Source organism: Tiliqua scincoides, chromosome 3 (genome assembly GCF_035046505.1).
Source record: "Tiliqua scincoides isolate rTilSci1 chromosome 3, rTilSci1.hap2, whole genome shotgun sequence".
Lineage (NCBI taxonomy): Eukaryota > Metazoa > Chordata > Lepidosauria > Squamata > Scincidae > Tiliqua > Tiliqua scincoides.
The window spans coordinates 76,884,244-76,903,233 of NC_089823.1; the positions used below are offsets into that span (position 1 = coordinate 76,884,244).

The 18,990-nt window shown below is 40.0% G+C and overlaps 1 protein-coding gene across 4 annotated transcripts in view; it reads right to left on the reverse strand.

Moving 5' to 3' along the window:
• CNKSR2 (connector enhancer of kinase suppressor of Ras 2) overlaps positions 1–18,990 on the reverse strand; it is a 202,072-nt gene that overhangs the window by 108,537 nt on the left and 74,545 nt on the right. For all 4 annotated transcript variants that reach the window (XM_066620486.1, XM_066620485.1, XM_066620484.1 and 1 more), the window contains exons 6-7: positions 15,772–15,891; positions 3,684–3,743 (exon numbers count right to left, since the gene is read on the reverse strand). In XM_066620486.1, the coding sequence (XP_066476583.1) occupies positions 3,684–3,743; positions 15,772–15,891 (180 nt within the window). The remainder of the gene's footprint in view (positions 1–3,683; positions 3,744–15,771; positions 15,892–18,990) is intronic.

The following is an 18,990-nucleotide window of genomic DNA, read 5'->3' on the forward strand; positions in this document are numbered from 1 at the left end:
GCACTAATATCTTTATGTAAAAATAATGCAGCTTTAAAAAGTTTAACTTCAGCTTCAAATGTTTTATAGATTACACTGACTTTCTAGATACAAATCTCAATTTGGGTAATTAACCATGGGCAGCCCAAACCTGGGAGGATGCCAATCCTGGGAGGGCTGCCGCCGAATCCAGCACCTCCTGTGCTACCGCGGGAGCCACCTTGGGAGAAGGGGACATTTGTCCCCTTCCCCCGAGTAAGGTAAGCAGCCCTGCAATGGGGCTACTCAACCAAAAGGTCGATGGTAAGGAAAAGGCTCTCATGTAGGGCGCGCAGCCCTCCACGAACGCCCTGGATCCTGTGGAGCAGAGCTCCGCGGATCCTCATCCCTCCCTCCCCCTGGCATACCTCCTGCCCGCCCCGGTATGCCTCCCTCTGCCCTCTCTCTGCCCCACCAACCTCCCCCCTCCCCAGAACGCCTCCTCCCTGCCCCGTCCCCGCCTGCCAATCCGCAGCTCAGCGGTCCAGGAGACCACCGAGCCGTGGAACCTGGGCGACCGCCCCGCACTAGGCCAGCACCGGCCGGCACTGGGCTAGCATGGGCGGGAGCCCAGCAGTGAGCCCCGCTGGCACAGAGCCATGCCGCCGACCACAGGATTGGGCTCTTAGGGAACAATTCAGAAACAATGATACACATTTACATCCTCTTAAAATTACTGAGAAAAAGACACCAAAATTAAATTCTTATGACTAAAAATCATATCATTGTCATTACTGAATAAATCTTAATTGATTATTAATTGTTTTAATAAACAATTCCAAATTGTTTATTTGGACTGCAGTTGGTTAACTATGCAAGTTTTAGGTGATCACTCAATTAAATCTACATAAATTTCCAAATGATAATCAACAGTTCAGAAGAAAAAACCTGTTTAGTTTTTAGATTACACATACAAATTCTGCAGCAGGAACAGTTTTAGAAGAGATATTCTTTATGCAAGTGAGAGAAGGGAGAAAATTCCTTCAAAAGCATTGATCATCAATCATTTCTAACAATATTTTGAAATACTTTAAAATTGTTTTTCAACAAATATGGTACCCAACTGTTCAAGGCTTCCTTTTAATTGAGAAAAGGGTTTTAATCAAATTTATCTGATTAACAGCCCAATCCTATCCTTCCCCTCCCACTGGTGCACCCCTCATCTCAAAGTCTGAAATCCGAAGTATTCTGAAACTATAATTTTTTGAGCGCAGACATGTTTTTAAAATTTCTTTTCCCCACTGCTTTGCATGCTAGTGGGAGCCAGCCAACATAGCGCAATGGACACTGGGGATCCAGCTGAAATCTGGGTGTTTAGCACACTGACCCCTTCTTTTTTACTGCTTTCCCTCTGACTGATTTCTCCAACTAAAGCAACTGCAGCAGCAGTATAGCCTAATTCTCCCTCCTTTCACAAGGTGGGGAGAGAGATCCAGCAGCAGACAAGGTCAGCAAAAGCAGGAGCTGGAAGGCATTAATCCCACCCTCCCTCTCAGCATCCACATCTCTAGGGCTTTGTCCGAGGAATCTGAGCTGCTGCCTCTCACAGGCATGGTGCTATCATAGTACACAGTCTTGCTGCTCCATTGCACTGCACCAACAGCCGGCTCTGGAATATTTGTTTATGTAAGAATTATAAAATCCAGAAAATTCCAGAACCTGGAACACTTCTGGTCCCAAGTGGTCTGGGTAAGGGATAACCAGCCCGTACTACAGTGATATAGATCACAACTGAAAGAAGTTGCATATGCACATGGGAAGCTACTTGGTTCACCTCTTCAGAAAGAAACAACAAGCAAAACTATGGGGGTCTCCTCCATATACGCTCCTAAGGCCTCAAGTAAGTTTGACCACAGAGGTCTGAGTCCATGCAGTAACTAGATCCTTGCAACTGCCCTCAGAGGTCTGAGTACATGCAATTACAGCAATACCTTGCTTGCCCTTTTGTCTGCGTAGGGAACATAGCATGGATAAAAGTAAAAAAACAGATGAATGTCAAAGCATAGCCTTATTTAGCTTGCAAATTTATTTAGACCAGTGAAAAATATAACTAACTATATAACACGTGAGCAGGTGTGAAACCTAAATAAACAGAAAGAAAAATACATTGATGAACTTCATAGAACGTTGGATGAAACTGGACAGAAGAGAAAAGAAAGTGGATGAAATCTGAAATGTGGTTATACAGATATAACCTGTATTTTTCATCCACAGTTTTATCTCAAAGCAATGAGAAGGGCCCTCTAAATCAAAGGGAAAAAGACATTTAACAATAGCCTAGTTAATGGGAGAGTGGGCAGCCAGTAGACAATCCATCAATCATTCTCTCTTCCAGGCACTTCGAACAGCTTCACTCCTAGGCAAGCAACCCCTCCCTTCCCCCTGAGCATGTGAAAGAATGCAAGGTATTATCACCTCCTCCATTCTTTCCCTGCACTAGGCTCCAGGGAAGGGATGGTTAGCTGCCTCAGAGTGAAGTCTTTCTAAGCGCCTGGAGAGAGACTGATTTCCTCTGTGTGCAATATAAAAGGTCAGCAAGGCTGTTTCTAAATCATTGAGTAAAAGGACATTGTTTTTTCAATGGATTTGCTTTAGTGTGATTTTTGCCATCCACGTGAGTTCTGGGTACAGAACCCTCGTGAACAAAGACTCAAGGCTCAATCCTATCCAACTTTCCAGCACTGGTGCAGCCACAATGCAGCTCCGAGGTAAGGGAACAAATGTTCCCATACCTTGAAGTGGCCTCTGTGACTGCCTCCCCACCACAGGAAGCAGTGCACACCCCATAGGCACAGCTACACCAGCACTGGACAATTGGATAGGATTTGGCCCTCAATCTGTAATTGAAAACAGCTGAAGAGCAAAGTGATGAAAATCAAGTGAATGAACCTCAAGGTATTGTTGTACACTAATCACAGGAAATGACTAGGCCCAAGGGAACTTTTCAGTGTCCCTGGTACTTCTATCCTCATAGAAACTTGTATGAAGACTACAGGTATTACTGTGGAAAAGCAGAGGAGGAGAAGCAGTATCTGTGTGTCTTGAAAGACACACATACACACACACACAGGCCCAGTTCAGTTGTAATACAAAACTGTTCATCTTTAAAGGAAATCTTCACTGGGGTCAAACCTCAAGAAGAAAAGAATCACTAACAAGACCATAAAGCTCTCCACTTTTCAAGCTCTTCCTCCCACGTGCACCCCTCCTCCCCCAAACATGCTTGTGACCCTTTGCAGAAACTATATGAATTACAAAACAACTAAGATGAGACATTTATCAGCTTTAATGGTGCATTTATTTTATTTGAAGAAAATTAAATTTGATAAGATAGAAATGGTTTTCACTGCACCACAGTAAACTCTAGCACAAAATCCTACATATATTAAAAACATTTGTAATTCACACCAGTAGGAGGACAAGATACATTTTCCTTCCGTGAACAAAGTCATTCATTTATAAACACATTACTATAATAAGCTGAAAATAACTCTCATTGGTTTAAAACTCCGCTTTTCAAGCTCTTCCCCCACGTGCACCCATCCTCCCCCAAAACATGCTCTTGAACCTTTGCAGTCAAGACACACAAGCAAAGGGGGTTGCATAAGCTGAAGTTAAAGTCAAAAATGTTCCAGACCTCAGCAAACTTCATTAACGATACTTACATTTTCAGTTGTTCCAGTAATTACATGGAGACCATCATATGTTGATTTAATGTACATACCCTAAGAAAAAGACATCATGGGAAAGAATTTGTAAAGTTTTTGCAAACTATGACCATCCAATACACACTTCCCACCTACAGATGATCTTCCTGTTTAATCCTAATGATCACTGGAGCAATACCACAGACACATCACTAATATTCAGAATTAACAACAGTGTTTCTATCAGAAGGGGGGAAATACTCAGACTCAGGGTAGATGCACAGAAGAAAGCTGTCAAATGTAAGCAACTTTTAATTGCTTCAGCAACTGTGTTCAGGTGCAAGCCATTTTTGTGCAATGACTGGTCATGAAGGTTAGGGACTTGGTACATAGCATTACAAAATGTACCCTAAAAAGATCTGTGGTGACATCAGCAATGATCATCCCACTGCCACCACTGTGAAGACAGAAATGTCTTTGCTTCGTGCCTCAGTGCACGAGGCAAGGCAGGAGTTTCCAGACACTCTGTTGGGTACTGGTCTTGACAGGGATACATTTTGTATACCTTATCCTTCTCAGCTAACTGTACTGTACTCATTGTACAGTTGACCATTTCCTCATCAAAGCAGTCTGAGACTACATACAGAGCTGGATGTATGTTTACTACAGAGCTGCAACTTTTTTTGCCCTTCCCCAGTTGGCCATTGAGAAGATTTTTGTACCTACCCAAAGTTTTCTAAAAGTATCACGTAAATTAGCCAGGTCAATCAGAGCTGGCAGGTATGATTTGGAACAGGAAGTAGGAGTAGAGATTGAGGTAAGCAAGTCATGCAAGAACCAGAACCCATTTCCAGAGTCTGTCTGGTTCAGGGCTGGGAAGCCCTGCAAGTTGCAGTACAAAGTCAACCTCTAAGGGAGCAATCCTAACTGCGCCCTGGGCCAGTGCAAGTCCCTTGCACCAGCTCAGGAGGGTCACAAATCTGCCATAAAGCACATTTGTGCCTCCATGGAAGTAAGCTACACCTGCGCATGGAAGTGGTAGGATCCAGCCTAGGAGAAGGTAGGTCCGTGCCTTCTGAGCTCGGCTAGCATGGGGCTTTGGGGGAGCCTGGAGCATGGGGGAGAGGGAGACAGGGCCAGGATCTGGCAGTTATGCTGGATCCTAGTTTCCATTCCCAGGCCATGTGGAGCAGCCCTTGGCTGTTCCATTCTGCGCCACCTCATTAGGTGGCACAGATCTGAGTAGACACATTGGGGTCAGTGCAGCTCTCCCTGGGTAAGGGGAAAAGCTTCCTCTTGTCTCGGGCAAAGCCTCAGCCAGACCCAAACTTGTGCTGGATACAATGCAAGCCCGCCAGGCTCCCTGTTCCAACGCAAGTTAGGACTGTGCTACCCAGCTGTCTAGCTTAGGGGAGGTGATGCAATTCTGCCTCCTCAATTGAAACATGAAGATGCTGGAATTGTCAACAGATAATCTACAGCTTTGAATCAGGGTGGAAATACATAAAGGGGAGGAATAGACTGCATAGAGTATTGTCTACTCTAAGATAGGTAACATACTAAAGCGGGGGACGAATATCTATAGGACCAACTGTAAGACTTATTGTATCTTATCAATTCACATTAATTTCAATAAATGTGGCCAGGTTTGACTTCACATTGTTTTGGTATTCATTCAGGGGTACATAAATGATATCTCCCAACCAAAATGGTGAAGATTGCACATAAACAATGACTCAGTGTAGCCATTAAATGTGAAGCAGTTTCACATACACTGGTATAGATCCTGTGATTACAGTTGTCTGTGTTTAGAAATATATACATAGGCAAAGAAAACCTCACTCTTATCAATAAAACACCTCAGCACTCCATTACAACCACTAAACAGAATTCACTGAGGAAAAGTACAAATTCAGACTTAAGCAACATATCCACTTCAGTAGTTCCATACTGAACTGCTAAGTCTTAGCTCTGGGTGGATGTTTGGTTTAGAATACACGTATTTTAAGTATCTGATTTGGTTTTTTGTTTAATATTCAATATTTTTAAAGACACTCTCATTGTAATGAAGTTATAGAGAAAAGAAAGAGGATGACTACACAGTGGAAAACTATCAAAGCCAGTTTCTTATTAAAACTGTAGACCTTGAACACCTTGCTTGCTAACTGGATAAAGAAAAAAAATCTCTAATAAATGTGCACATGTATTATTTTGCTAACAAATGGGCATAAACTTGATCTATGTAAGCAGCTTGTATATTAGTTTTTACACAAGGATCAATAGTGAAGTTCTACAAAATAAAATTCAGAAAGAAAAAAATGAAATATACCTATCTTTAAAGACAGTACATGTGAAGCCTGTTTATCTGTGAATTTTATATCCGTGGATCTGGCTCAACACGGGTCCCCTGGATGCATGTTGAGCCAGACTTGGCCCAACCTGAACCCACTCAAGCTTCAGAGGACTTTCTGAAGCCTGCAGAGGCAGAATGCCTTCCCTTGCTTCCCTAGGTCTCAGTGCATTAAAAAGGCATTAAAAGTCACTGTACAGGGTCATTCTGAAGCCCGCAGAGGCTGTGGGCGGACACAGCTCTAGACATAGCTCTGCGGGCAGAGCACAGTCCTGGTCACCTTTGGGGGGTTTAAAGAGGCTGAAACTGCAGGATTTCCTTATCCATAGTTTTCTGTATCCATGTGGGAGGTCCAAGAACTGGTCCCACGGATGCCAAGGCCCCACCTGTTTATCAACTAGTTCTTCCAAATACCAGCATGATTCATAAGTTTGTATAAAAATAACTTCTCATAATGCTTTATACCTCAGCACACCACAAAACATTCTGGTACATTATGTAAAATGTAGTGTGCATACCTCAAAATGACTTTGAAGTGGACTGTATTTGATCTTCTCCCACTCAAATAATACCAATATATTATGTTTTAGAGCTCTTATCAAGATATAAATTTTGTCTATGATTTACTTTCCTTCCAGTTTTGATGGCCTTTTCTATTAAATCTTACTAGAATGCTGCACTTAGTACTGACATCTTGCTTTTCTCCTGGGCAATCTGCAGTACAGGAGTCATTTCTTTTTCAGGGCATGCTATTTCTCTAAAAAAAATTATACTTCATTTACAAAATAGAACCAGAGACCAGACCCAAATTTAAAGAAGGAGCCCATCTACTTCTTGTGTGAAATACAGTCCATCTATGGGAAATAACTCCCTACAAAAGGCAAATCAAATACTTGTGTGACATTTTTCCACTACTCTGTCTCTCAGCAGCCAAGATCTTGCAGAGACTGAAAGTCAGTAGATGTCTATGTCCTCATTCAGCTTTAATCTATAAAGATATGGTAAACTGTCAAAGGTGGATATCTTGAATAGCAAGGCTCCTGAAATTGTGGACTAGTTAGGGATACTGTGTTCAGAATACAACACAAGCAAGGCACATCTGACTTCCTATTTGGTCACTGTCTCAAGATGACATGCAACTGCAGGAGAAAAAGTAAAATGCAATGTCTACTCAAGGACATTTTCAGATTTTACAGTAGAAACAATATGTTCTAAAAAATGAGAATGACTTTATTGCTATTACTGAAAACATTCATGTCAAAGCAAAGTTCAGCTCTAAAATAATGAAAATGGAGATGCCATCTCAAATAACAAATTCAGGTGCTACTACAAGGAGGTAAATTGTCAGCTTTTTAGTGGGAGAGAAGTCCCATTTGTTTTAGAGCAAGTAAACTCCATAATAGGAATCTTTTTGTAGCTAAATGCACCACTCATTCATTCTGTCCTTTTTGCTCTACTCTCCCTCCAAATCTCTGCACACTCTCTGACCTCTGGTGGCCTAAGTGAAAAAGTAATGGTACTATACAGCTATACAGGGCTATAAGCTTTTCATGTTAAAGTGATCCCAAAATCAAATAGTTACAATGAAGAGATGTTGATTACCTTTACAAATTTTAACAGTATATTAAGAAAAAGAAAAAAGAACTCAAAGGAAATCTGAAAATCCAGATAGCTGAAATTAGCATATGAATCAATTTTCAAAGTAATGACATGAAATGCATACTCTTTTTCAGATCACTGGCATGAATGTAAATGTTCTCTCACCCTTGTGGCCACTGACATATTTTTATTTCATTACTCTGAAGGTAATAAGGGCATAATTATGCAAAGATGAGAAATATCAAGCAAACTAGTGCACTTCAGGGCAAAAAACATGCTAAACATTCACTTGGGGAACAAAGGCATCAGTAGGTAGATGAGCTGAAGAAGATCTTTCTTGAAGCATAAAGATTAATTGAATGATAAAATACTAGGAGGAGAAAAAATGTTGTAAACATTAATTTTTCACAGCTTTGAAAAAAAAGTATTTATGGGTTGGATTTGAAGGAGAGCACATGCTTCTGTTCATTGAGGGGAGGGCACAATTCCCACTGATTTCTACTCCATTGGCATCTCCCTCCAATGCCATATCAAATACTATTTCAAAAGGTTCCCTCAACCCTCAGAATGGCCTTTTCAGTGAGCACTGGGGTTTGGAGTATAGGAATGGGGGTGAGAAAGCCCCATTCCATGAGTTCTGTTCCATTCATGGCACTCTGGATCCAACCCTATATCTTTATTCTCCCAATCAGAAGATTAGGTATTTTTATCAACTTGCAAAATCACACTTGATCCACACAATACAAACTGAGACATATATTTGAATAGGTAATGTCTGTATGAATAGGAACAGAAAGACTGAGGTGTTCTTATATTCAGTAAGAGAAAACTTCTTCTGTGCATGAATAATGTTAAATTAGCAGTTTTCTCCAACATTGTGAGACAGTCATCCAGTTCTACACAACATGAAAAATCAGAGAGATAATTTTGTTCATGTGTCCCATAATGACTTTTGAGTAACACCACAAAGAAAAAACCCAACTTGTATGATTTAGTTTTTGAACTGATGCTGTGCAATTTAAAAACAGGAATGTATTAACTGAACCATTATTTACAAATCTGAAATCAACTTTACGAAATACTTCGTGCATAAATAACATTCACCATGCACTAAACCTCCAAATATCACAATAAGACATATTTGGCATATATACATTTTGTACATACAGAAAATACAACACACAATATTCAACAGTGTTGCATCTTCTATAAATTCAAAGGGAAAAACCTGTTGCAAAACAAAATATTCACATATTCACAAATACGAACTTAAATTAAATGAACAAACTCTGAAATCTGTGAACTAAAATGAGAATTAAGCACAATAAATTCCTATTTATTCAATCACACTATTGTTGAAAAGTTCAATGAACACTCAAAAAGCAGGGTATAATACAGGGAAATGAATTAGAACATATTATATAGGCTTTCCTAAAGTGTCATTTAAAATTTCTAAATAAAATAAATAAATAAGCTTATGATAAAATCAAAATTAACATTCTCAAAATCACTTATTTTTTTTGCAATCCCAATCAAAATACATATGAAATGTTGGTATCATTGCAGAGTATGATGGTTGTCCTTATTTACTCTTATTAGATTATAGGTGGGAAGATATTGTCATATGCTGTATGATTGGAAGGCACTTCACAGAAGAGAAAGAAATTTTTGCTGACCAGTCTTTTCTCAGGAGGTGTGGTCTGGAGGCTAAACTGTCACCTTGTCTGAAAAAGGTAAGCAGGATCAATGGCTTGGAAGAGAGACAGAGAGGCTGCTGCTGTATCTCTGAAGAGGAGTTTGGAGAAGTGAGCGGGCAAAAGTAAGATAACGTTTTGAGAATCGGTCTGAACCTTGGTTTGCAGCTGCCTGAGAGAGATTGAAGGGAGCAAGTTGGCAGCCAGGATAATGACTGCACTATGAAGGGAAACACCAAGAGAAATGGAGGGATGTATGAGATTTTCTCATACAATAATACATGTAAAAATGGGTTTGTGTTCAGCCTGCCTGTTTAAACCACCTTGAGAGAAAGGTGGTACATAAATACAGTAATAAATAAAGTTTCCATATTGTTACTAAGGGTTTCCCAACCCTTTAGAGGCTCCTGTGTTGGGAAGGATCAAGGAAGTTCCCATGCAGCAACTTCTACATGCACTACAACCAGGATACAATTTTCTGTTATATTCTCTGATTATGAATTAAGTCTAAGAAACAGATTTAAACAATGCCTGGAAACAAGATTCGGGAAATCAATTTTCAAGGGAGGTATGGACTGATAAAAATAGTCCAGTTTTTAATATCTGATAGTTTAAAGGAGAACCATGAAAAAAGCTTGCATATATAAGGTGGCATTTGACACCCAAGAAATTGGAAATAACGTATCATAGTTTAGAATGCATAGGTCTGCTAGACAAATGATACAAAGAATTCTAGAAAACCAAGATGTGAACCAACTGATAATATGCTTTGGATCGTGTAAAATGCTGCAATATAATCAGATGTATAAATTGTTTCTACTTTACAAACAACAGTAGAAAAAGTAAACAGCTGTGGAAAACCCAAAGTATGCCAACATTCATTAACTGGACTTTAAAATGTTGAGAAACAGAAAAACTAATGACAACTTAGGTCCAAATGAAGAGAGGTTTATAATGCCTTGGAATTGAGACAGGCAGTCCTAGGCTGGCAGGACAGGCACATACGCTGTCACAAACATGTCCTAAAGTGCAAAGGCCACTGCCGCCAGCAGGCCTCCACCAGCATTGGAGTGGAGCCTACTGATCAGGGTAAGCCAAATGCTGGGTGGCAGGTAGGCAGGTGGAGGGAAGGACAGTGACAGGGAGGGGGTTTGGGGGAGGACGAGGACTATTCAGGCCTGGGAGGGGACAGAGATGGCAGAGGAGGCCTCCACTACATCCTAACCACTGGCCAGGCCTGAAAGCCCTACTTGGGCTACTTGGTTCTGTGCCAGCAATTTAGCTGGCAGGGCTCTGAGTAAGCCCACAGAGGCCTACAAAAGTTCCCTTATCTCAAGGAAACCTCTGCCTGCCTCTTTGACTGCATAGAATACAGCAGAGGCCGATCCAGCACTGCTGTATCACAGCATGGGAATCCTGGTTAGAATTGGGCCGTTAGGCTCTTTAGATTAAGTTCATGCAATTGTGACATATAGTAAGGGACAAAAAAAAAAAGTATTGATTTAGATCCAAAGTCGCTTTTACTAAGCCCTTCATAATATCAGAGAATCAGGTAAGAGTAACTACAATTTAATCAGTGCCTAATTAAGAAAACAAACATTTTCTCCATCTTCAGCTTTCCTTTTGGGGCAATGCAGAATGGATTGTAACATTGCAACTTCACAGATACCTGGTGGATGATACCTCTGGTGGATGATACATCTGGTGGATAAACTCTCTCTTTCTGATATGAATGCATATTGGAATTAAATTTAAATTATAGATATGACTAATTATTATCCCGACAACTCTCACAGACTGTATTGTAACCTGTTAATCCTAATACATCTTTCAATTGCCTTTTAAACACTTGATTGTATGGTATTCTTATAAAGTCCAAAAAGCAGATGATGGCTGGTTACTTGTTATTTCCTTTGAGCCTTCCCTGAAAAATGACCATATCATTCCATCTTGTTTCTTTTATGTTCAGAATGTTTAGTTTCTAGGTGTCATTGTACAAAAATGCAAAATGAGGTCTTATCAACACAATGATAAGACTTTAGCTGTGCTTCCTTTCTCATTTACATCTGCTCCTGTGGATGGCACTGAAAACCAAGTATAAGGTTGCTGATGAATGCTAAATTCAGGCAAAACAGACATAATTATGCTTGACAAGGCTCCATGATAAGGTGCAGGAACACAATAATCAGTAGGTCAACAACAATCAGGGGACTGGTCACAGACTCATACAATCATTGACTGTTTGTGCTACACAGCAGTTGTGGTGAAGTGAATAATTTTTTTCACTTCTGTATTAAAAATGTATTTAAACCCTGTTGCTAAGGTCCCTTATAATGAAGAAGGGCAGGCAACAAAGTGAAATCAATCAGTACATAAGTATCAGCAAAACAAACTAAATCTAAATGTCAGAAATAAAGACCACTAAGATTAAATCAGTGATGCAAAATCCACCATCACCAAACCAATTTTCATATCTCCATCCAGCTGGAAAATCCCTGCAAATTGACCATATTTAATTACAACTCTCCTAAAAATTCTGTAGGCAATATCTTACCCAAGGCTTTGTACATAGCCCATGAATTCATCATACATTAGCCAATTATGCCACATACCCACAAGCATGTATATTGTGCAAAGTTATCAAATATATGGGGATTTCAGTGTTGCAAATTGTGCATTCAATAAATAAAACTTACAGCCACAACGTTTGCAGCAATGAAAAGCCATACAGCATTTCACATATAAAAGGATAAAAGCTGAAATGTATTCAGTAAAAAATAAACAGACTGCTTATTTCTCTCTAATCCTACATCTCTTCCCTCTTATTTTTTATCACCTTTACTTCAATTCATTTAATCCCCAAGAAATATTCACAAGAAAAATCTGGAAGAGTTGCTTTAATTTATTTCATTCTCACTCTTGTCGTTCCCGTATTGCTTACACTTGTGTTACTTTAGCTCATTTAGAAGTTCTGCCTATTATTTGAGTTTTCTTCACTGCTAAGTGTCCTCTTCATAATTTCCCATTCACCATCAGGATTTTCAATTTAACAAAAAGAGTGGGGCATCCAAAACCTAACCTGCCTGCACTGAATCCCGAGCAGGGGTGGGACTGGCTGCAGTGCAATTCGAATTAAGGAGAATGCATTCCCCTTACCCTGTGCCATGCAGCAGCTGCCCTTATCAGGCTACTCAGATCTGCGCCAACTAAATAGGAGGCACAGATACAAGTGTCCCGGTGTACGGTCAGGCTGCCTGGGAGAGGCGATAGAATCCAGCCTAAGTGCCAGACCCTGGTCCCGCCACCCCCGAGCCTGGTCCTCTCACCATCCCACCTGGCCTCCCTCTGCCCTGGAATGTCCCTGGAACATCATCCCCCCACTCTCCCCAGATCCCCACACCAGAGGCCCACAGGCAGTGCAAACTTACCTTTGGATCAACACTGTGGAGACCAGATTCAGCCTCCGGAGGCTAGTGCACCACTGTGCACGGGCCTGCTGATTCCTGCGGTGGCACAGAAGCGCCTTACAGCACTTTTGCTGTAAGGCCAGTAAAAGGCCAGTGCTGTAAGGCGAGCAGTTTTACCTCCAGGTCAGTAAAAGGGACTTGCGCTGGCCCAAGAGCACTTCTGAATTGTGCTCTAAGTCACATAAATTTCAGATAAACCAAAACCCTACGCAAAATCTCATTACAAATTGCTTTTCATTACACTTCCCATACAAAAAATGCTGTAAGACTTTTTAAAAAGCATGTGATATCCATAATAATCATGAACAAAACTTCCCAAATTATCTATTTCCACTCTATATTAATATTATCAATGACACAAATGACATTAACCCCAAGTAGTTTATATAAATATACCTTCTGAAACATTTTTCAGTGATGGCCCTCAGAAGTTTACATACTCCTTCAATAATTGCAACTCACTGCTTAACAGAATTCAAAAATAATATGTTGCTGAACAAAACAGGTAATACTGAGTCCTGCTCTAAAGAGCTTACAGTCTACAAAAAACAGTGCAAGAGGTCGGAACCCAAAGGAATCGGTTCTCTATTTCTTTCAAAATATATGGAAAGCAACTAGCATCTGTAAGAGGCATAGCTTCATTGTACCATACAGAGTTCAAGCACATAATGAATAAGCAGCTTCACGAACCAAGAACCTTGCTAACTAAACAGACAAGCAGCAGATTAAACAATAGAGGCTTAAAACAGAAAATTCACAATAAAGGAAAATGTTTTTTATCACTTCTTAAAGGGTTCTTCTGGAAGAAAACTATAAAAGGAGACTTGAATTAGGAAAGGATTATGAAAATTCCTGTACAATAATGAAAATAACATTATTTACAACTAGTTTGTTGGATGACGTGTGAGATGGAAGAAACAACAGACAATGGTAGATTTACCTGCAATGGTGGCATTGAGACAAATACAAGATGAGGAATGAAGGGCAGTACAGCAAGTCAGTAAGAGGGCAGGTTGGGAGCAGGGCTAAGTGCACCAAGTAAGACAAATTTAAAGAATATGTAAATAGCATTAAAGCTTAAAAGAAATAGTACACATTACACAGAATAATATCAGTTATAATAAATTGCTTGTTTTAGTGATTTTTTTGCATGAAGATATAAGAGACCGAGGAAAGCATAACTCAATTAAAACTGTAAATAAACTGAAGCAAATTGTATTAATCTTTTAGCAAATCAAAATATTAATAACAATATTATCGGTAGATCCAGTACAGATAAATTTGTTTCTTTTTAGCATAACTGCTTAGATTGGGGTCCTCAAACTACAACCCATGGGCTACATCCTGCCCACCAACACATTGTGTCCAGTATGCTGAAAACAGTGGCATTATAATTACATGCAGACCCTCTGCCCATTCTTTACTTCTCTCTCCTGACTCCAGTCATGTGCTTTCTTCCTCCTACTGGATAAAGCATCATGCTGGGTTGGATCACTCTTGCTAAGAGCCCAGCTGAGAAACAAAGAGAGAGAAATCAGGCCTGTTGTTGAAATATTAGAAATATTTTCATCCTATTGTGAACATTAAGAGTTCTGTACAAAATATATATCTTATTTTCTATGATTGATATGATGTGGCCCATCACAAGAGCAAGACTGAGCGATGTGGCTCTGCCAGTAGAAAGTTTGGGGAACCCTGGCTTAGATAATAGATATACAGATGATGCCTCATTATTTATTTATTTATCACATTTTTATACCTCCCTTCCACCAAAGAGCTCAGGGCGGTGTACATATCTGCTCCTGTCCTTTTTGTCCTCACAACAACCCTATGAGGTCGGTGATCCATGGGGGTTCGATTCCGAGAACCCCATAGATGCCAAAAACCATGGGTAACAAAATCCATGGTTCAGGCACACCTTAAACCCTCTGAAGGCAACCAGAGCTGCACTCTGGTTGCATCCAGTGGGTGATCTGAGGGCCAGGGAGGCACACATGGCCTCCCCTACCCTCAAAATGCATTCTAAGGCCTCTGGAATGCCTTTTGGTTTTGATGCAAAACCAGAAATGATCTTCTAAGGCTTCTGGAAGTCCTTGCATCAAAACTAGAAGTAATGTTTAAAGGCCCTACAAGGTCGTCAGAAGGCCCTGGCGGAATTCCTCAGCCTTTAAACGCCACTTTGGTTTCTGATGCAAAGTCACCTTCTGAGGCCTCCCAGAGGCCTTAGAAGGTATTTTGAGGGCTGGAAAGGCCACATGTGGCCTCCCTGGTCCTCAGAACACCCTCCAGAGGCAGCCGGACTGCAGCTCCAGTCACCTTTAGAGGGTCTGGGTTGGGCAAAATCTGGCTCAATGCTGATCCGGGATACAGAATCCATGGATAAATAGGCTCAACAGGTAAGCATTTTCATAAATTAACCAGGGTTCTTTCTGGTATTGTGCAATCCGAATAGAACTATTTTATTTAGGACTATTTTCAGTGGCTTTTTACTCTAGTCTTTTATAGTCAATTCCAGGATGCACAGGTTATGCAATGAAAAGTATCATCCCGTTCTTGAAAACCTTAACTTGGAAGCAACTTCCATTCATTTTAATGAAAGCTTTCATTCTGTTCTATGCCTATACCCCTAAAATTAATGAGACTAAGGTCATGTAATAGGAAACAAGCTTACATGCTTACTTCCAAGTGTGCTCAGGCTCATAGTCCAGGAGAAGTCATTTCTTACTTGGGCTTTACTGAAAATGTCTTCTATAAATCATAAAATATAATCTGCCAGGGATAACATAAAACTAATTCCCAAATTAAAAGGCAACAGAAAGTGAGAACTCTTCAGTACCCAAGAGGCAATTTTAACTGGTGCTGTTTTCCCAAATTTTCCCAATGAATTTGTGTTGCTGATTTGGCTGCCTGAAAAATCACATCTAAATAAGGCTCTCATTCAAAAATTTCATCTCTTTCATCTTGGATGACAGTTTGATTAACTGTGTCCATCTTACCAGCCCTTCACTTGGTTTGATGTTTGCTAGCTGGATCACTTCCAGGTGAGCAGATTGGGACACAAGAGGATCAGATGAGAGCGAGATTATATGGTCACACACGCCAGATAGGGTTTTACACTAGAAACAAAAAAGCAAGATTACAGTAAGTATTCTATTAACAATCAAGAGTGCACAGAAAGCCATCAAGTATAACCTTGACAATATTCTAATCTCTTAAAATATGCAGATTAAAGGTTGTCCTATGCTACCTAAGAATGCTTTAAATGTCATTGAGGAAATAAGTACAGAAGGGAATTAGCTTTCATTGCCTTAACATTATCTAGTTACATGAAAGGTACCAATCTTTCCTTCTTTTGCTTTAGAAAAACCAGCCTTACAGGACAAAATTAAAATCAAATCTCTTTCTGCTGCAGTGTTTAGAATTGAACAAAGCAGCCCCAACAACAACATTTCTGAAATGTCAGCTGCTCCTTCGCTTCCATCATGGTACAATGTAACAAGTGAGGGCTTAAGGTCCTTTCCATCTCTCCAGGAAGCCATGAACCAACATACATTTTGCTTTCAGTCAAGAGTCTTCATGGCAATTTTCAATCCACGATGGAGTGCACTTCCTGCAAATATTTATGGCCTCAGTTTCAAACCACACTATTCACACCCCTGTGATGAAAAATCTACAGACACGTTTTTTTATTTCAGGAGATGATCATTGATTGCAGTGTCCATGATGTTGCTGAACACCATAAGTGCTAAATGCTGATTCATTGTCTGCATGAACCATCAAACACAAAGAAATGCATGCACCCAATTATTAGGTGAATAACCATGTCATGTAGCTATTGTATCATCTTCATTGGTTGTTTCCAGGCACAATTCAAAGTCCTGGTGATGACCTTTAAAGACCTTAAAGCAGTGGTTCTCACACATTTAGCACCTGGACTCACTTTTTTAGAATGAGAATCTGTCAGGACGCACCGGAAGTGACATCATCAAGCAGGAAAAATTTTAACAATCCTAGGCTGCAATGCTATCCACACTTACCCAGGAGTAACTCCCACTGACTATCATTGTTAAAAGAACAAGTCTACAACATTTTCCCAAATGCAGTCACATACCATGGTAGCATCAAGTCTAATATTTTACAAATAATAAAATACTGAAATGAATGGGGACCCACCTGAAATTGGCTCACGACCCACCTAATAAGTCCCAACCCACAGTTTGATAAACACTGCCTTAAAGGTTTGGGACTTAAATTCTTGAAATTACAGTCAGTTCTCGTTATCTGCTAGGATTAGGTTCCTGGGAACCCTAGAGGATATCAAATTTGCAGGTAATGAATCATTGATCTTATGGGATCAATGAGGTTAGATATAAGGGGTACCATCCAAACAATTCAGCAGAAACCCTCAGGAAACCAGCAGAGTGCAGCAGGAAATGTTAAAATATCTCTGAATACTGCACAGACCGTTCAGAGACTGCAGGGACCTGTGGAATGATGCCCATGACCAGTGCAGACCCCTTTAAAATGACAGACAGAAGCGTCTGCTGGCCATTTTAAAGGGATCCGCATTGGTCACAGGTCCCTGTAGCCTCCAGAAGATATCTGCATAGCAGATAGAGAACTGACTGTATATGCAAAAAAATAAAAATAAAAAATACATTGCAACTTTGAGGTGGCAAACTAGCAAGCATAAGCTCCATGACAAAGTTTAAATAGAAATTTACTACACCCAATCTATATTACAAGGCACAGATGCTTGAAAACACCTCTTATCAAACATAAAATATGCAGAAATTTTTTTTCATTTCATTCCTCTGTCCAAAGGACTAAGTATGAAAAATGAACATGAAGCCTTAATTCATGATGGGTCCAGTTAGATATAATCATGTAAATTGTATGTTTATATATTCCAGAATTCTCTTAATTAGAAATGAAAGGAAACCACTCAAACTAAAACAGAAATCATTTAAAAGTGAGAAAAGCTAGGGCACAAGAGAGTATCACTGACACTTTTTTTTTTTTACACAATTCTAACATGAAACAGTCCTGTCTTCAGTCTGCTTTTCTCATAATAGCATGGATAGTGTTTGCTGCAAGATCCACTTTTTAAAGTTTGAAGAAGGTCATGAAAGTAGGAACAGAAGTATTATGCGAGTGGGTTCATGGATAAAAGCAGTTTTGGATAATATCAACTAAACAAAACCTTGTAAAACCTAAGGTATAAACAATTTTTTAAAATTGGCATTTATTATTGATGTCATTGGACAATAGCCAAACCTCTGTTTACAGGAAACTGAAACCTCATTAGGAAGATTCAGGTTATGATTTACGTTTCTGGAACCAACACAGCTTCTGAGGTTGCTAATGATCTTACTGTCAGTAAAAACAAAGTCTTGACTGCCTTATATGAGGCGAGAACCACTCAGAAAATACTTTTCATCTTTGAAATGCCTGGGAAGATGAAGTTACCCTCACATAATCTTATAACAACCTTGAACTTTCATATCTTCTCTAAGGAGTCATTCATGCAGAATTAAATAATTTTGGCTGCAATCCTAACCTCACTTTCCTGAGAGTAAGTCCCATTGAACACAAAAGGACTTACTTCTGAGTAGACCTGGTTAGGATTGTACCCTTTGTTATTTTAGGTGAGTTTTTTTACACTGGTTTTGTTTCTGAAAGGAGCATCATTGATAAGAGCCAATAATGTCTTTTCAGAAAAAAACCCAATGACGCTGTTTTCCCAGCCTGGCAAGCAGCTACATATCTCAACACATTAATCTGCTGCTTAGACAGTCTTATTGCTTCCCCTTGCAGTATTTTAACCAACTGTTTTTATCTTCTGGCAACTGATTCAAGGAAGGAGTCATCTTTCCAACATGAGTGCTGTGTAAATTGAATGCTATGTCTTACTGGTGAGGCTAGAGAGCTGTATGGCTTAGCAAAAGAGCAGGTCTGTGCAGCAAGGTTACAGAAGCAGCAAAGGAACTGCCCATTCAGGGAGTCATATACATCAAGGAGCAGAGCAAATGGATGAATTGAACCAGCAACAAGTAGGCAGTAAGTGAAGAGTTTTATAACTGGCCTTGTTGTTCCGTTTCTTCCTAGAGCATCAGCAGGACCAAATCTGGAGTACACCTTGGTTCATGGATTTTCCTCTTAGGTAACAACAGAAGGTCCTAAGCTGCTGGACATGCAATGTGTCATCTTGTCTG